The 20,048-nt window shown below is 42.5% G+C and overlaps 1 protein-coding gene across 3 annotated transcripts in view; it reads right to left on the bottom strand.

The window, feature by feature from the left end:
• Positions 1-19,838, bottom strand: part of LOC135532690 (zinc finger protein ZFP2-like) — a 40,369-nt gene extending 20,531 nt beyond the window's left edge. For 2 of the 3 annotated variants that reach the window (XM_064960160.1, XM_064960161.1), the window contains exons 1-2: positions 18,532-19,060; positions 11,073-11,318 (exon numbers count right to left, since the gene is read on the bottom strand). In XM_064960160.1, coding sequence (XP_064816232.1) covers positions 11,073-11,318; positions 18,532-18,634 — 349 coding nt within the window. In that variant the 5' untranslated portion in view covers positions 18,635-19,060. Of the gene's footprint in view, positions 1-4,617; positions 8,752-11,072; positions 11,319-18,531; positions 19,061-19,772 lie in introns of those variants that run through there. The other variant, XM_064960159.1, reaches the window with a different exon arrangement.
• Positions 19,839-20,048: the final 210 nt, after the last annotated feature.

Here is a 20,048-nt window from a genome sequence, read left to right as displayed (position 1 = left end):
TGGTTACTAAACATATTTTAGATATGTCTTTATGCGATAAATTCCACGTTCACATCTTTGGTTAAATGACTTCAAATGCAAAACTGAAATGTACTTCGTAGAATGTCAGTGGAGTTTGTAAACGATCTAAGCTTAAAACAGGTTATTACTGGGCTTAAACACCTTAATCTATTATTTACCTCTCCATGGTTGCAGAATCTTATCTATTTTTGCTAACTTCCTATTGAAATGATTTGTGGTAAATTAATTTATATTGTTTGAGATGTGAATACCAAGTATGTCTACTTCACCATCTGCCCATTTTACTGGTAAACTACAAGATAGTGTAAACTATTTTTTAATGATCCAATACGTAATATGGTACACGTGTCATAATTAGGTTTTAATCCAGAGAGGCTTGAAAAGTGATCCAGATTGCGTACATTGCATACATTGACACCTTTGTTGTTATCCCCTGGATTTTTAACACCTTGATGTTCTTGTTGGATGTCATTTTAATAGCTAGCATTTAAATGGCCATAATAAATAGACATGGAAACAACGGACAGCCTTGTTTTACTCCTCTTAAAAGCTCAATACTTTCTGAGAAGTAACCACTGTCTACTATTTTACATCTGGGTTTGCTGTACATAACTTTAACCCATTGTATAAGAAATTCCCCAAAATTAAAGTATTCCATGCATTTATATATTAATTCTAATTGTACTTTATCAAACACCTTTTCAAAATCAGCTATGAAGACCAGACCTGGTATCTTCAATGTTTCATAATGTTCAATTGTTTCATATTATCTCCAATATATCGTCCAAGAACCTGTCTGATCAGGATTAACAATATCTGGTATAACCTTTTTTATTCTATGCTATTGCATTTTGCCAGGATTTTCACATCACAACATTGACGTTAGAGGACTCCAGTTTTTTAAATGGACTGGAACTTTGTACTTACCAAATGGGCCCTGTTTTAGTAGTAATGAAATCCGACCTTCTTGTTGAGTACCTCAAAGTCTACCATTTGTATAAAAGTCATTAAAACATGCTAATAATGGATCTTTGAGTACATCAAAAAAGGTCTGATATCCCTCTACTGGTATACTGTCAAGCCCTTGTTTTTACAGACTCAAAATATTTTATTGCCTCAAAATATTTTATTGCCTCAAAATAACTCTTCTGTAAGTTGGCCTTCACACCGGTCTTTCTGTAAATGTGTTAATTTTACATTATTATTATTACTATTCAGTGGAAATGGAGGAGACTAAAAATTAAACATGCTTAAAATATTTTGCTTCCTCTTCCAAAATATCATTTGGTGAATCATGGATAACTCCATTTGTAATGAGTTTCTGTAAATTCTTTTAAGTATAATTTCCGTGTTGTAGATTCAAGAAAAATTGTGTGCATTGTCCATCCAATTCACTTTATTTTTGTAATACATTACACTTGATCGTTCTTGAATAAGTACCTCCACTTCTATTTGATTTTCCTCTAACCTATTTTGTGCCTCTCTACAGTTTCCATCTACCTGCGCTGTTACCTCCTATTTCCTTTATTAGTCTAATCTGTTTTGACCTAAACTGCTATTGTTTTAATGATGAGTATTGTATTGAATGGCCTCTAAAAGTACATTTTGAAAGTGTCCCGTACAATAAGGGGACACTGATATGTGTCAATGTACAACAAGAGTCAATTTCACACCACTAGTATATGGGTGAAAAAGAAAAACCACACACACGCCACTCAACAATAATCCTGCCTATAGCGCGATTGGTGTATGAGTAACTTGCTACACAATTCCTATGGACTGAATTCAACAGTGAGGCCTAATTTATCTTACATTCCTAAGGGGAATCAATATGTTGTGACATATTATTTACTGAATAATTAACTGTTTATGATTACGTGATTAAATTAATCCTGTAACAATTAACTCAGTAACCTGGAGCAGCTACAGGAAAATGTTGTTTCATGAGTTACCGTTTCCCGAATTAACTCAAAGAATATATCGATTTCATAGCAGTCACCAATTCATTCATTTCATCAGTGGCATTCTGAACATCGCATAATTCGGAAATCTGCACAAACCCAGGTCTCACTAATCGTTCCGTACCACACAAATTTAGTTGATTATTTATTTACAAAAAAGCTAAACCATAACATAAGATACATATACACAAACAGTCTAGGTTATTGGTTAGACCATCATACAATGGCAACAGGTCCCTAGTGGACCAACAGAAGATGGTGCTGACCATGCTGGTCATTTATGAACATTTGAACATCTTGGCCATGTTCTGTTATAATCTCCACCCGGTACAGCCAGAAGAGGACTGGCCACCCCACATAGCCTGGTTCCTCTCTAGGTTTCTTCCTAGGTTTTGGCCTTTCTAGGGAGTTTTTCCTAACCACCGTGCTTCTCCATCTGCATTGCTTGCTGTTTGGGGTTTTAGGCTGGGTTTCTGTACAGCACTTTGAGATATCATCTGATGTACGAAGGGCTATATAAATAAATTTGATTTGATGGAGTTTTACAGAGAAATTCCACACTTGGATACATTTCTAAACTATGCTTAGTTTCAGCCCTAACAGCTTGCCCTGAACTGCCCCTGTTATGATTAAAAAAGTGTAATGCATGTATTTATGTCTTGAAGGTCTCTGTTGGGTATCTCTGTGGGTCGAGTTCCACTTAGTGGGAAAGGTTTGGCCAACGCCTTGTTCATTCGTCTTCAGGTGCAAGTCACCGATTCTCCAAACGATGTCAATGTCCTTTCTCATAGTTGTCAGTTTCCTTGCACTCGTTCTGTGAGAGTGGGCTTCCGAGGAGGCTAATCAGGCGTGTCGATGCTCCCGGCGTGGGTAAGAGGGCCATGTAGACAACCGGTGACTTGAAAAGAATAGCCAGATGGTCCTGCTTAAATTCAACTCCCTAGATACAGTACTAAGAATAGCTACTCCACCATAAACTTGATTGTTCAGAGATTTACTTTGTCTTCTACCTCATGTTGCATTTCGGGGTCACGACTAGTCGTAGACCTCAGCTGCAGTGAGTGTTCAACTTAGTCTGATATGTAAATGCTTAAATCATGTTTTATACCCTGGAGTAGAAAGGGGCATTTCCATCTTTATGACACACTCTCTGGGTTCCCTGGGGCGTAGCTAGTTACAAGGCAAGGTATTAGGACAACTAAAATCAGTCTTATCACCATAACATCCTCTTTCATCTGCATATTCTCGACACAAAGTAAGTAAACATCACACATACATTATGAAAACTCTTCAAGGTAATGTTTTCGTTATAACATCCTCAACTAACTTTTAAGAACATCATAAAATAGACATTCCTTTTCATATTCCATCCATCAGTTTCCACCATTTGGTTGATCAAATATACATGTCCCAAAGTCCATTTATTTGATGTTTAGTTTTGGGCTGTAAACTCTTCCTAATCCACACAGACATTCCAGTCTCACACATTAGAGAACAGAGTGGAGTTGGGCTGTTGCCTTATTTATGATGGGTGTGAGGTCATAAACCCCCCCATCAATCCCTCTATACTTCTCCCCCTCTTCGGGAGGGAGAGATCTCTCTGTAAACCGAGATCCACTGTAACCTGATCCTCACAGGACCGTCATGACAGTCCCCCTCTGGTGGGTTCAACTTGGAAGGATCCTGCATCTTGCAACCCACCATAAGAATGACCATCGGACATCAACAAATATATATCCACAGTGTCGGCCATTTGTTTGTGAGAATGTGAATGGGATCAAATTTGGTTTATATATAGACACATTAAAACATTCATTTGAAATTATACAGAGAAGATGTTGCCGAGAACAAATTATTGTACAAACATTATATCAATTAACTTCAACAGTTAGTCAACAGGTCCTGAGCACTCGGTAGCAGGTTCTCATCAAGAATCTCTCTGTACTTTGCTCATTTCAACGTTCCCTCAATCCTGACTAGTCTCCCAGTCCCTGCCGTTGAAAAACATAACCACAGCATGATGCTGCCACCCCCATGCTCTGACATGCACTGTCAAATGTAAGACCTTATATAGACAGGCGTGTGCCTGTTTGAATTGAATTTACCAAGTGGACTCCAATCAAGTTGTTGAAACATCACAAGGATACTTGGTGAAAACAGGATGCACCTGAGAACAATTTCGAGTCTCATAAAAAATGGTATGAAATCTTATTTATTAATACTTATTATTTGCCAAAAAACATGTTTTCAATTTGTCATTATGGGCTATTGTGTGTAGATTGAGGACATTTTTAAAAATGTAATCAATTTTATGACAAAGCTGTAACGTTACAAAATGTGGAAAAAGTCTGAATACTTTCCTTTGGCACTGAGTGAACAAAACATTAGGAACACCCTCCTAATATCGAGTTGCAATGCCTTTTGTCCTCAGAACAGCCTCAATTCGTCAGGCCATGGACTCTACATGGTGTGGAAAGAAACCCACAGGGATGCTGCGCCATGATGACTCCAATGCTTCCCACAGTTGTGCCAAGTTGGCTGGGAGTGAATCTCTTCCCACAGATGTTCAATTGGATCGAGATCTGGTGACACGGCAGGCTACTGCAGTAAGCTGAATTCACTTATGTTCGGGAACCGTCCCTGGACAAGCCTTGTGGCATAATCCTGCTGAAAAATCAATTTGCAGATGGATAAACTGCTGCCATAAAGGAATGCACCTGATTGGAAATTATGTTTAGAAATCCTGTGGCATTCAAATGTTGCTCCACTTTTATCAAGGGGCCCAATGTGTGTCCTGAAAATACACCCCACACCATCACTGCCAGCCTGCAATGCTGACACACGGCATGGATGCATGTACTCATACCCTAGTCTTCTCCATACCCTAGTCATCCCATCAGCATGACACAGCAGAAACCGGGATTATCTAGACCGGTGGATAACAAAATGTTTATAGTCCCGGACCCCTTCAAACATTCAACCTCGAGCTGCGTACCCCCTCTAGCACCAGGGTCAGCGCACTCAAATATTGTAAGCCACCCACACAATAGGATACATTTATTAAACATAAGAAATGAATGTGAGTTGTCGTCACAACCCGGCTCGTGGGAAGTGACAAAGAGCTCTTATAGGACCAGGGCACAAATAATAATACATTTCGTTCTTTATTTAACCATTTTACATATAAAACTTGTTAATTGAAAATGGTGAATAACTCAGCACAGGTTCATGAGAAGGTTGTGCTTGAAAGGATGCACATAGCAATGTTGGGTTGTATTGGAGAGTCTGTCTTAAATCATTTTCCACACACAGTCTGTACCTGTATGTAGTTTCTATGCTAGTGAGGGCCGAGAATTCACTCTCACATAAGTACGTGGTCGCAAAGGGCATCAGTGTCTTAACAGCGCAATTTGCCAAGGCAGGATATTCTGAGCGCAGCCTAATACAGAAATCTGGCAGTGGCTTCTGACTAAATTCCATTTCCACAGATCCGCTTTTTGTAATTTTGATGAGGCTCTCCTGATCAGATATCGGTAAGTGGACTGGAGGCAGGGCAAAATGAGATAACGAATCCAGCTGTTTGTGTCATCTGTTTCGGGAAGGTACCTGTGTAATTGCGCACCCAACTCACTCAGGTGCTTCGCAAGATCACATCTGACATTGTCCATAAGTTTAGGGTCATGTTCACACACAAAAAAATATCATACACTGATGGAAAGACCTGTGTGTTGTCCTTGTTAATGCAGACAGAGAAGAGCTCCAACTTATTAGCCTCAATTTTGTCCCGCACATTGAATATAGCTGCAGTCACTGTAATCCTAGATTCAGATCATTCAGGTGAGAAAAAACATCACCCAGAGAGGCCAGTCATTTGAGGAACTGATCATGAAAGCAGTCAGACAAGTGACAATTATGGTCAGTAAAAAAAACTAAGTACGTCTCTCAATTAAACAAAAAAAACCATGTCAATACTTTGCCCCTTGATGACCAGCGCACTTCTGTATGTTGTAAAAGCGTTGCATGGTCGCTGCCCATATCATTGCATAGTGCAGAAAATGCACGAGAGTTCAGGGGCCTTGCTTCACCAAAGTTAACCATTTTCACTGTAGTATCCAAAACATCTTTCAAGCTGTCAGGCATTCCCTTGGTAGCAAGAGGCTCTCGGTGGATGCTGCAGTGAACCAAAGTAGCATCGGGAGTAAGTGCTTGCACCAGCGTTACCACTCCACTATGTCTCCCTGTCATGGTTTTCGCGCCATCAGTACAGATACCAGCACATCTTGACCACCAAAGTCCATTTGATGTCACAAAGCTGTCCAGTACTTTAAAAAGGTATCCTGTTGTCCTGGTTTCCAGTAGTTTGCAGAAGAGGATGTCTTCCTTAATTGACCCCCCAAAAACGGAACGGACATATACCAGGAGCTGTGCCAGGCCCGCCATGTCTGTTGACTCATCCAGCTGTAATCCATAGAATTCACTGGCTTGTATATGCAAAGCAGTAATTGTATCAAAACATCTCTTGCCATGTCGCCGATGCGGTATAGTTTTTTTGGGCCTTTCCTCCAGCCATATCCACAGAAGCAGGAAGAATGAAGTCCTCCACAATAGTATGGGTCTTGCCTGTCCCAGCCACTCAGTAGCTCACCATATAAGACGCTTCTAGCCCCTTCTTATTAATGGTATCTGTTGCTTTAATAGGTGTCTTACTACTCGAAAGTTGTCTTAATTCTCGCTCAAAAAACTCCTGTGGCTTATTTTTCAATGTGGCATGCGTTTTTCTAAATGTCTGCGTAAGAGTGAAGGTTTCAGTTGTGAGCTATAAACACACTTTGGCTGAGGAAAGGCACTATTCCCAATATAAGTGAACCCCAAATCAATATAGGTCTCTTCATATTTGCACCTCTTCGATGGTCCAACATCCCTGTCTGTTGTTCGGTGCTTTCCCAGGTAAAGGGGCAGTTAGCTCTTCGGCTGCATCAGATTCACAACTGTCAGCAAAATTGCAAAATTGACAAGACGCTCACTGATCATTCCATGACGCTCCCTGTTCTCTGCATTGTTCTCTCACAGTGAGAAACAATAGGACTAAAAGTGTTCTACACGTTCTTCATTTGATCCAATTCAACATTGCAAATTATTTTATGAGAAGAATTAAGTGGAGTGACTAATCTCAGCTGGTCTGAGAGAACTAATGAGGCTTCTCTCAAGTGTGTAGCCGTTGGTGTGTTTTACATTGCCCAATTGCGAGAAGCTCTTGCTACAGTAAGAGCAGAAGGCCACTCTCCCGTGTATATTCTTTGAAGATCATTTAGCTCAGCTGATGATTTAAAACTGTGGAAACTGTCATTGCAGTAGTAAGGCTACTCTCCTTTATGTATACCTTGGTGTCTTTTCAAGTGGCCCAGTTGAGAGAAACTCTTTCTACAGTCAGGGCAGGAGTAAGGCTTCTCTCCTGTGTGTATACGTTTATGATTTTTTAGGTTGCACGGTTGACAGAAACTCGCCCCACAGTCAGAGCAGGAGTAAGGCTTCTCCCCTGTGTGTATACGTTCATGTTGTTTTAAGTTTCCCAGTTGAGAGAACCTCGCCCCACAGTCAGAGCAGAAGTAAGGCTTCTCTCCCGTGTGTGTTCTCTGATGAACTTTAAGCTCAGATGATGTTGTGAAGCATTTTCCACAGTCAGAGCAGGAGTAAGACTTCTCTCCTGTGTGTATACGTTCATGCTGTTTCAGGTGGCTCGATTGAGAGAAACTCTTCCTACAGTCAGAGCAGGAGTAAGGCTTCTCTCCTGTGTGTATACGTTCATGCTGTTTTAGGTGGCTCCGTTGAGAGAAACTCGCCCTACAATCAGAGCAGGAGTATGGCTTCTCTCCTGTGTGTGTTCTCTGATGAACTTTTAGCTCACCCGATGTTGTGAAGCATTTTATACAATTGAAGCAGGAGTAAGGCTTCTCTCCTGTATGTATACGTTCATGTATTTTTAGATCGCCCTGTCGAGAAAAACTCTTTCCACAATCAGAGCAGGAGTAAGGCTTATCTCCTGTATGTATATGCTCATGTGTTTTAAAGTGGCCCCTTCGAGAAAAACTCTTTCCACAATCAGAGCAGGAGTAAGGCTTCTCGCCTGTGTGTACACGCTCATGTTGTTTTAAGTTTCCCAGTTGAGAGAAACTCGCCCTACAGTCAGAGCAAAAGTAAGGCTTCTCTCCTGTGTGTGTTCTCTGATGAACTTTTAGTTCAGATGATGTAGTGAAGCATTTTACACAGTCAGAGCAGGAGTAAGGCTTCTTTCCTGTGTGTATACGTTCATGCTGTTTTAGGTGGCTCAGTTGAGAGAACCTCGCCCTACAGTCAGAGCAGGAGTATGGCTTCTCTCCTGTGTGTGTTCTCTGGTGAATTTTTAGCTCACCTGATGTGGTGAAGCATTTTACACAATTAGAGCAGGAGTAAGGCTTCTCTCCTGTATGTATACGTTCGTGTGTTTTTAGGTCGCCCCGTCGAGAGAAACTATTTCCACAGTCAGAGCAGGAGTAAGGCTTCTCTCCTGTGTGTACTCTCTGGTGAACTGTCATAGCCTTTGATGTTGTGAAATTCTTCCCACAGTCAGTGCAGAAATACAGATTCCCTCCTTTGTGTATTCTTAGGTGTATTTTGAACTTTGATAGAATTGGGAAAATCTCCTCACAATGTGGGCAGTGGTGAGACCTCTTAGCTCTGTGATCTTCCTGCTGTTGCTCTATAGATGTAGAGAATGTCTCAACATGGACTCCTGTGTGAACATCAGAAGAACCAGTCAGTTGGTGTAATATACAGTACCAGTCAAAAGTTGACACACCTACCCATTCAAGGGTTTTTATTTATTTTTGCTATTTTCTACAACATCAAAACTATGAAATAACATATATAGAATCATGTAACCAAAAAATTGTTAAACGAATCAAAATATCTTGTAGTTTGCCTTAAAAGCTTTGCACACTCTTGGCATTCTCTCAACTACCTTCACCTGGAATGCTTTTCCAACCGTTTGAAGGACTTCCCACATATGCTGAGCAATTGTTGGCTGCTTTAACTTCACTCTGCAATCCAACTCATCCCAAACTCATCCCGGGCTGTATAACCGCCTGGTACGGCAACTGCTCCGCCCTCAACCGTTAGGCTATCCAGAGGGTAGTGAGGTCTGCACAACGCATCATCGGGGGCAAACTACCTGCCCTCCAGGACACCTACACCACCCGATGTTACAGGAAGGCCATAAAGATCATCAAGGACATCTACCACCCGAGCCACTGCCTGTTCACCCCGCTATCATCCAGAAGGCGAGGTCAGTACAGGTGCATCAAAGCTGGGACCGAGAGACTGAAAAACAGCTTCTATCTCAAGGCCATCAGACTGTTAAACAGCCACCACTAACATTGAGTGGCTGCTGCCAACACACTGACTCAACTCCAGCCACTTTAATAATGGGAATTGATGGGAAATGATGTAAATATATCACTAGCCACTTTAAACAATGCTACCTTATATAATGTTACTTACCCTACATTATTCATCTCATATGCATACGTATATACTGTACTCTATATCATCGACTGCATCCTTATGTAATACATGTATCACTAGCCACTTTAACTATGCCACTTTGTTTACATACTCATCTCACGTATACTGTACTCGATACCATCTACTGTATCTTGCCTATGCTGCTCTGTACCATCACTCATTCATATATCCTTATGTACATATTCTTTATCCCCTTACACTGTGTATAAGACAGTATTTTAGGAATTGTTAGTTAGATTACTTGTTGGTTATTACTGCATTGTCGGAACTAGAAGCACAAGCATTTCGCTACACTCGCATTAACATCTGCTAACCATGTGTATGTGACAAATTTGATTTGATTTGATTTCTCTTTGCTTATTTGAGCCGGTCTTGCCATAATATGGACTTGGTCTTTCACCAAATAGGGCTCTCTTCTGTATACCCCCCCTACCTTGTCACAACACAACTGATTGGCTCAAACGCATTAAGGTAAGATATTCCACAAATTAACTTAAGGCACTTCTGTTAATTTAAATGCATTCTGGGTGACTACCTCATGAAGCTGGTTGAGAGAATGCCAAGAGTGCAAAGCTGTCATCAAGGCAAAGGGTGGGTACTTTGAAGAATCTCAAATCTATTTTGATTTGTTTAACACCTTTTTTGTTTACTACATGATTCCTATGTGTTATTTCATAGTTTTGGTGTCTTCAATATTATTCTACAATGTAGAAAAAAAATAAAAACCTTTGAATGAGTAGGTGTATCCAAACTTTTGACTGGTACTGTACATGTCAATCAAATTTATTTAACAAAGCCCTTAAAACATCAGCAGTTGAAAAAGTGCTCGACAGAAATCCAGCCTAAAATCGCAAAAGAGCAGATGCAGAAGCACAGTGGTTATGAAACACTGCCTAGAAAGCAGGAACCTTGGAAGAAACGTAGAGGAACCAGGCTCAAAGGGTTGGCCAGTCCTCGTCTGGCTGTCATATTTATTCATATCAGTAGGCTGTACAATACAGGCGAATAAAACTATTCTAAAAGTGGGTAAGAGTTGAAAGCTAAAAAGGGGTGTGTCATCCTCCAATCACTATCACAAGGGTTAGTAACGGGGCGGCAGGGTAGCCTAGTGGTTAGAGCGTTGGACTAGTAACCGGAAGGTTGCGAGTTCAAACCCACGAGCTGACAAGGTACAAATCTGTCGTTCTGCCCCTGAACAGGCAGTTAACCCACTGTTCCCAGGCCGTCATTGAAAATAAGAATTTGTTCTTAACTGACTTGCCTGGTTAAATAAAGGTTAAAAAAAGGGTTAGTAACGACACAGACTAATTTCATAGAACTTTAAAACACTGGCAGTTTGTCTACTTGTCTACTCTCTGAACACTCCAGATAGACCAGTGAATAAAACAAATGTTGGCAATACTGGTGTCAAACCATGCAAGTGTCAGTAGCATGAAATAACATCTACCTTCTTATTGAAACAGTTATACTGCAACTTTTCATACACAGTGGGAAGTTGGAACGAACAACACACTTAGAACCTGTGCTTACCATGAGAAACAGATGTCCCAATCTTCTCCTCCACTTCATCTTTAATGTTGGCATTCAGCTCCAGTGTTTGACTGCAGTCTTCCAGCTTCACTGATGCCATCTCTGGATCCTGCAGTGCAAACTGGGCTCCACTGTCACAATCAGAACCCAGTGACTGTAGGTTTGGACTCACTGTGGAAGGAGAGAGGCAGGCTGCGTCTGTCCTCACTGCTGATATTACTGGCCTCAGACTTGATCTGAGTCGGCCTGCAGTAACAATGAGAAACAGATAAGTTATTGTCTTGACAGTTCCAGAACTTTCTTTATTCTCCAAAAATATATTATTTATTCTTGTTCAACGATCTAATTCAGTGTTTGACTCCTTGACCAAGGCCCTTCTCCCCTGATATCTCACTTTGGCCGGGCGGCCAGCTCTAAAAATAAAAATAAATGTATTGGTGGTTCCAAACTTTTTTAGAATGATGGAGGCCTTTCAATCATATCCTTGGAATAAAATGATTGCACATGATGTTCGGCTTTCACACGATCATCATGTGCAAAGGGCCTTTGGGTAACGAAGCACATATTCAACGGTATCCCTTTTCCTTACATAGGCTGTTCATTTCTGATCTTTGATATTTTATTGGTTTGTAAACGTATCATGGTATACCACGTTAATATTATATGTGAGGGCCTCTTTGTTACTTGGTAGCTACTAGCAAAATACCCTGTGTTGTGGATCATCTTCAACTATTTTGGACTGTCCATACTGTAATAATAGTCTCAGGCTTCACTAACTAGCGTTACTGTTTTAGGTAGAGCTATTCTTTCCTACCTTTCAAAAACGAATAGGACGTGATATTTCACATATCATCTTGCTAGATATGCATTTTGTTTTGCTCGTGAGGAGTAATGGCCGAGAGAAGGCAGGAGACACTTTGTTTTGTTTAGCATCGTTAGGTTAGACTGCTCCCTTTTATGGATCAGTCATCCACCAGGCTACGATTAGGGGGAGGTGGGAGGGGAAGCGTGGGGAAGCGTTGGGAGTCTCAGTTCGGGAGACAGTGGAATGGGGTTCAGTGTTCTACTGTTAGGATAGATTTATGGTTTGTTTGTTCCAACAGATCTTTACACATTTTTCTCACTACAAAATATTAATGTGGTCCTTCTGGTTACTAAACATATTTTAGATATGTCTTTATGCTATAGCTTATTCCACGTTCACATCTTTGGTTAAATGACTTCAAATGCAAAACTGAAATGTACGGTTCCGGTTCCGGTTGGAGCGAGCGGTCGCATCTACACTTCGGTCCGCTTCGGTCCGCAGGTAGTATAACTTTTCATTACATTTCGTTATAGTACAACGGTTTGATTTGTCTAATCTTAGCAATTTCTTCTTAGCTAGCTACATAGCCGTCTTTGTATCAAAGATAATTGCATAATTATCGTATTTCGTCGTCCTAACGTATCTGCCCAGCAGCTAGCTAAGCAGCTTGCTAACATCCACTGTCCACCAGCACTGTAGAAACTATTACACTCAACTGAACGACTCGATTAGCGTAGTGTCAGCTAGCTACATAGTTGTCTTCGCTGTCTTCGTATCCAAGATAATTGTGCAGTTTAGAGTGTGTAGAATTAGAGTGATTATCTTAATTTACCGAGGTTAGCTAGCCAGCTATTTGTCGTCCTTAACGTAGGAGATGCTGCTAGCTAGCTAGCCAACAGCTAGCCAACCTCTACCGAATTGAACTCCAACTACCCGGTCAACATTCCGCGTCGCTCCACAGGTAGTATCACATTTTCATTTCACTTCATTACAGTACAACGGTTTGATTTGTTTGATCGTAGCTAGCCAGCTACATAGCCGTCTTTGTATCTAAGACAATTGTGTAGTCTAGAGCGATTTTCTAGGTTAGCTGGCCAGCTATTGTCGTTCTTTTAACGTAGCTAGCCAGCTAGCCCCCGAATAGCAGCACTGTAGTAACTATTACAGTACAACGGTTTGTTTTGTTTGATCGTAGCTAGCCAGCTACATAGCCGTCTTTGTATCTAAGACAATTGTGTAGTCTAGAGCGATTTTCTAGGTTAGCTGGCCAGCTATTGTCGTTCTTTTAACGTAGCTAGCCAGCTAGCCCCCGAATAGCAGCACTGTAGTAACTATTACAGTACAACGGTTTGTTTTGTTTGATCGTAGCTAGCTAGCTACATAGCCGTCTTTGTATCTAAGACAATTGTGTAGCCTAGAGCGATTTTCTAGGTTAGCTAGCCAGCTATTGTCGTTCTTTTAAGGTAACGTAACGCAATCAACCTGCTAGCTAGCCAGCCAGCCCCCGAATAGCAGCACTGTAGAAACTATTACACTCGACGGAACGACTTGATTAGTGTAGTGTCAACATCGCAGCCACTACCAGCTAGCCTACTCCAGCAGTACTGTATCATTTCAATCATTTTAGTCAATAAGATTCTTGCTACGTAAGCTTAACTTTCTGAACATTCGAGACGTGTAGTCCACTTGTCATTCCAATCTCCTTTGCATTAGCGTAGCCTCTTCTGTACCCTGTCAACTATGTGTCTATCTATCCCTGTTCTCTCCTCTCTGCACAGACCATACAAACGCTCCACACCGCGTGGCCGCGGCCACCCTAATCTGGTGGTCCCAGCGCGCACGACCCACGTGGAGTTCCTGGTCTCCGGTAGCCTCTGGAACTGCCGATCTGCGGCCAACAAGGCAGAGTTCATCTCAGCCTATGCCTCCCTCCAGTCCCTCGACTTCCTGGCACTGACGGAAACATGGATCACCACAGATAACACTGCTACTCCTACTGCTCTCTCTTCGTCCGCCCACGTGTTCTCGCACACCCCGAGAGCTTCTGGTCAGCGGGGTGGTGGCACCGGGATCCTCATCTCTCCCAAGTGGTCATTCTCTCTCTCTCTCCCCTTACCCATCTATCTATCGCCTCCTTTGAATTCCATGCTGTCACAGTTACCAGCCCTTTCAAGCTTAACATCCTTATCATTTATCGCCCTCCAGGTTCCCTCGGAGAGTTCATCAATGAGCTTGATGCCTTGATAAGCTCCTTTCCTGAGGACGGCTCACCTCTCACAGTCCTGGGCGACTTTAACCTCCCCACGTCTACCTTTGACTCATTCCTCTCTGCCTCCTTCTTTCCACTCCTCTCCTCTTTTGACCTCACCCTCTCACCTTCCCCCCCTACTCACAAGGCAGGCAATACGCTCGACCTCATCTTTACTAGATGCTGTTCTTCCACTAACCTCATTGCAACTCCCCTCCAAGTCTCCGACCACTACCTTGTATCCTTTTCCCTCTCGCTCTCATCCAACACTTCCCACACTGCCCCTACTCGGATGGTATCGCGCCGTCCCAACCTTCGCTCTCTCTCCCCCGCTACTCTCTCCTCTTCCATCCTATCATCTCTTCCCTCTGCTCATACCTTCTCCAACCTTTCTCCTGATTCTGCCTCCTCAACCCTCCTCTCTTCCCTTTCTGCATCCTTTGACTCTCTATGTCCCCTATCCTCCAGGCCGGCTCGGTCCTCCCCTCCCGCTCCGTGGCTCGATGACTCATTGCGAGCTCACAGAACAGAGCTCCGGGCAGCCGAGCGGAAATGGAGGAAAACTCGCCTCCCTGCGGACCTGGCATCCTTTCACTCCCTCCTCTCTACATTTTCCTCCTCTGTCTCTGCTGCTAAAGCCACTTTCTACCACTCTAAATTCCAAGCATCTGCCTCTAACCCTAGGAAGCTCTTTGCCACCTTCTCCTCCCTCCTGAATCCTCCTCCCCCCCCTCCTCCCTCTCTGCAGATGACTTCGTCAACCATTTTGAAAAGAAGGTCGACGACATCCGATCCTCGTTTGCTAAGTCAAACGACACCGCTGGTTCTGCTCACACTGCCCTACCCTGTGCTCTGACCTCTTTCTCCCCTCTCTCTCCAGATGAAATCTCGCTTCTTGTGACGGCCGGCCGCCCAACAACCTGCCCGCTTGACCCTATCCCCTCCTCTCTTCTCCAGACCATTTCCGGAGACCTTCTCCCTTACCTCACCTCGCTCATCAACTCATCCCTGACCGCTGGCTACGTCCCTTCCGTCTTCAAGAGAGCGAGAGTTGCACCCCTTCTGAAAAAACCTACACTCGATCCCTCCGATGTCAACAACTACAGACCAGTATCCCTTCTTTCTTTTCTCTCCAAAACTCTTGAACGTGCCGTCCTTGGCCAGCTCTCCCGCTATCTCTCTCAGAATGACCTTCTTGATCCAAATCAGTCAGGTTTCAAGACTAGTCATTCAACTGAGACTGCTCTTCTCTGTATCACGGAGGCGCTCCGCACTGCTAAAGCTAACTCTCTCTCCTCTGCTCTCATCCTTCTAGACCTATCGGCTGCCTTCGATACTGTGAACCATCAGATCCTCCTCTCCACCCTCTCCGAGTTGGGCATCTCCGGCGCGGCCCACGCTTGGATTGCGTCCTACCTGACAGGTCGCTCCTACCAGGTGGCGTGGCGAGAATCTGTCTGTCTCGCCACGCGCTCTCACCACTGGTGTCCCCCAGGGCTCTGTTCTAGGCCCTCTCCTATTCTCGCTATACACCAAGTCACTTGGCTCTGTCATAACCTCACATGGTCTCTCCTATCATTGCTATGCAGACGACACACAATTAATCTTCTCCTTTCCCCCTTCTGATGACCAGGTGGCGAATCGCATCTCTGCATGTCTGGCAGACATATCAGTGTGGATGACGGATCACCACCTCAAGCTGAACCTCGGCAAGACGGAGCTGCTCTTCCTCCCGGGGAAGGACTGCCCGTTCCATGATCTCGCCATCACGGTTGACAACTCCATTGTGTCCTCCTCCCAGAGCGCTAAGAACCTTGGCGTGATCCTGGACAACACCCTGTCGTTCTCAACCAACATCATGGCGGTGGCCCGTTCCTGTAGGTTCATGCTCTACAACATCCGCAGAGTACGACCCTGCCTCACACAGGAAGCGGCGCAGGTCCTAATCCAGGCACTTGTCATCTCCCGTCTGGATTACTGCAACTCGCTGTTGGCTGGGCTCCCTGCCTGTGCCATTAAACCCCTACAACTCATCCAGAACGCCGCAGCCCGTCTGGTGTTCAACCTTCCCAAGTTCTCTCACGTCACCCCGCTCCTCCGCTCTCTCCACTGGCTTCCAGTTGAAGCTCGCATCCGCTACAAGACCATGGTGCTTGCCTACGGAGCTGTGAGGGGAACGGCACCGCAGTACCTCCAGGCTCTGATCAGGCCCTACACCCAAGCAAGGGCACTGCGTTCATCCACCTCTGGCCTGCTCGCCTCCCTACCATTGAGGAAGTACAGTTCCCGCTCAGCCCAGTCAAAACTGTTCGCTGCTCTGGCCCCCAATGGTGGAACAAACTCCCTCACGACGCCAGGACAGCGGAGTCAATCACCACCTTCCGGAGACACCTGAAATCCCACCTCTTCAAGGAATACCTAGGATAGGATAAGTAATCCTTCTCACCACCCCCCCTTAAATGATTTAGATGCACTATTGTAAAGTGGCTGTTCCACTGGATGTCAGAAGTTGAATTCACCAATTTGTAAGTCGCTCTGGATAAGAGCGTCTGCTAAATGACTTAAATGTAAATGTAAATTACTGGGCTTAAACAACTTCATCTACTGTGTTCCTACAAGAAACTCACTTGTTGAAGGACGAGATACTTAAAGTATGCAGGAGATGGTTTCCTGTTTCTCCTCTCATTCTCATGGTGTTATCGTTTTAATTCACAAATGTGTTCCGTTTCAAGTGGATAATATTATAACTGATATAATATTATAACTGATACATCTGGTAGATATATTTTGACACAGGAAACTTTTTTGAATGAGCATATTAATCTAGTTAATGTTTATGGTCCCAATGATGATGTTAAGCCCCACAAATTTGACCCAATAACCCAGAAATGTGTGTTAAATGTAACATGCATTTAGTGGGAATGTGCTGAGATAAACGTTTGAGCTCAGTACTGTGCTAGATCTCTGAGATGACCTCTACCACAATACCACTAATCCCTAAACTATACCTCCTAAATCTTTACCCAGAGAATATCTCTTTACATAGGAGAGAAAAGAAAATGGTTGACTTCTGTCTATTCTAAGCTAGACATTCAATTGCTTTCGACTGGATGCATGTCAGTTCCCCCCTCACTTGGTCATTGGTTAAAATAATTAACGTCAAGTCTGGCTCTTGATGAATATACTTATATAGTGAAAAAGAAGAGTTTCGTAATATTTGAGATCAGTTTTGTGAGTTTTTACAAACCGGTGATATTGTAGCGGTATTGGAACTGTAAATCCTCTATTTTTATTGGCTGTCGTTCTTAGAAGTATCTGCCTTATCTGCATATTACACTTTTTATTTGGAAATGTTTTGGTACCCTTCCCCAGATCTGTGCCTCGACATAATCCTTTCATGGAGCTCTACGGACAATTCCTTCGACCTCATGGCTTGGTTTTTGCTCTGACATGCACTGTCAAATGTGGGACCTTACATAGACAGGTGTGTTCCTTTCTAAAATCTTGTCCAATCAATGTAATTCACTACAGGTGGAATCTCAATCAAGTTGTAGAAACACCTCAAGGATGATCAATGGAAACAGGATGCACCTGAGCTCAATGTCGAGTCTCATAGCAAAGGGTCTGAATACTTATGTAAATAAAGGTATTTTTGTTTTGAATTTAATACATGTACAAACATTTCTATAAACCTGTGTTTCCTTTGAGGTACTTTGATTTATCTTTTTTTAATCAATTTTAGAATAAGGCTGTAACGTAACAAAATGTGTAAATAGTCAAGGGTCTGAATACGTTCCGAATGCACTGTATGTATACATAGAAGAAAGCTGCGCAATACAAAAGGGGAATAAAACTATTCTAAAAGTGGGTAAGATGGGGCTAGTCATCCTCCACTCACTATCACAAGGGTTAGTAACTACACAGACTCATTTCATAGAACTTTAAAACACTACTTCACTAAATAATTGATCACTCCAGATATCTCAGTGAATAAAACAAATGCTGGCAATACTGGTGTCAAACCATGCAAGTGTCAGTAGCATGAAATAACATCTACCTTCTCATTGAAACAGTTCATCATGAAACAGTTCTACAGCATCTTTTCATGCACAGTGGGAAGTTGGAACGAACAACAAACTTAGTTAGGTATGTAACAGTGTAACTTTAGTCCGTCCCCTCGCCGCGACCCGAACTCGAACCAGGGAACCTCTGCACACATCAACAATAGTCACCCACGAAGCATCGTTACCCATCACTCCACAAAAGCCGCGGCCCTTGCAGAGCAAGGGGAACCACTACTTCAAGGTCTCAGAGCACGTGACATCACCGATTGAAACGCTATTAGCGCGCACCACCGCTAGCTAGCTAGCCATTTCACATTGGTTACACATAGAACCTGCTCTTACCATGAGAAACAGATGTCCCAATCTCCTCCTCCTCTTCTTCATCTTTAATGTTGACATTCAGCTCCAGTGTTTGACTGCAGTCTTCCAGCTTCACTGATGCCATCTCTGGATCCTGCAGAGAAAACTGGGCTCCACTGTCACAATCAGGACTGGGTGACTGTAGGTTTGGACTCAGTGTGGAAGGAGAGAGGCAGACTGGGTTTGTCCTCACTGTTGATGTTACCGGCCTCAGACTTCATCTGAGCTGGCCTGTAGTAATAAAGACAAACAGACCCAAAAGTTAGTCTTGACAGTTCTGGCACTTTTTATTCTCAAAAAAATATTGTTTATATTTAGGTGCAGGAGCGCTACAATACTGTTGAACTAATATTCTATAAGAGGAACCTGAGCTCAAACAGTAAACATTTGAGGTGACGGTAATCAGCTCTGGTGAGCTCCTGTCCAAGTCAAGCACTGATCCGATTTCAATAGATCTGATTCCCATTAGACAATGTATACACTTTAAAAATCAGGCTACGCAACTTAAGTGCATTAATGTATAGTAGATGTCCTGAATTCACAAATGCATAAATGACTCAAAAACATTTAGTACAAGGTTACCGTTTGTTTTAGGCAGCACTATGTACTATTTTCCTGAATAACTTTGTCTTCACTGTATTATTTAAATCAAAACAAATAGTATTACCCTTTCACACCATAGTAACATTTATAGATAGACAGAAACAACTGAATGTGTCTGAATATTACTACACATGTAGAAAACTGATGATAATTACATTCAGCTTCAAAACAGTGGTGGAACCGTGAAATTGTCTCTCTGCCTGGACTTTACATGTTTTGTCATTGTATTCACAGTAATGTCCCTGTATTGATGTGTAATAATGTTATTATTGTTGCAATAACAAAAAAAATTAAAAGTCCGTTGACGCAGACCGAATGGCGCCGCCATTTTACCAGCTCGTGAATTTTACATTAAAAAAACAACATGCAACACGAATTCAGAAATCTCAGAAGTAAATAGATTATTTATGAAATGACATTGAGAAAATTATGTACATCCACTCAGACAAACCCTAAAGGCTCTAAATATGTAACTTAGTTATCATGTGCTTCACTCGGTTTGACACAAAAATTACACATTAAACCTTTACCAAACGTGATAATACCTTAACGGATTTATTACCTAAAATGTTATGACATGTTATTTTGATATCAGAACGTTTAAACGTGCTGTTACATACCTGAGGTAATAAATAGAAAAGGACACTTAGCTTATCTTCTTGGTGGGCGCCTGCCTGGAACTTCCTGTTCCTCCGCTAACACCGTCCGTGCTTTCCGGGATCCTTGGGATTGCCAACTCCTCAGTAAGGAAAGTAGGTTTTGGCTGTCCTTTTTTTATTTTTTTATTATTAATAACAAATCAATACATAAAGCACACGAGGGAACACAAGCATACATAGATTACAAACAATAGACAATCGAGCTAGGAGGTACACTATCACATTACAATTACACAA

This window comes from Oncorhynchus masou, unplaced genomic scaffold (genome assembly GCF_036934945.1).
Source record: "Oncorhynchus masou masou isolate Uvic2021 unplaced genomic scaffold, UVic_Omas_1.1 unplaced_scaffold_1989, whole genome shotgun sequence".
Classification (NCBI taxonomy): Eukaryota; Metazoa; Chordata; class Actinopteri; order Salmoniformes; family Salmonidae; genus Oncorhynchus; species Oncorhynchus masou.
This window is presented reverse-complemented; position numbering and strand designations above follow the sequence as displayed.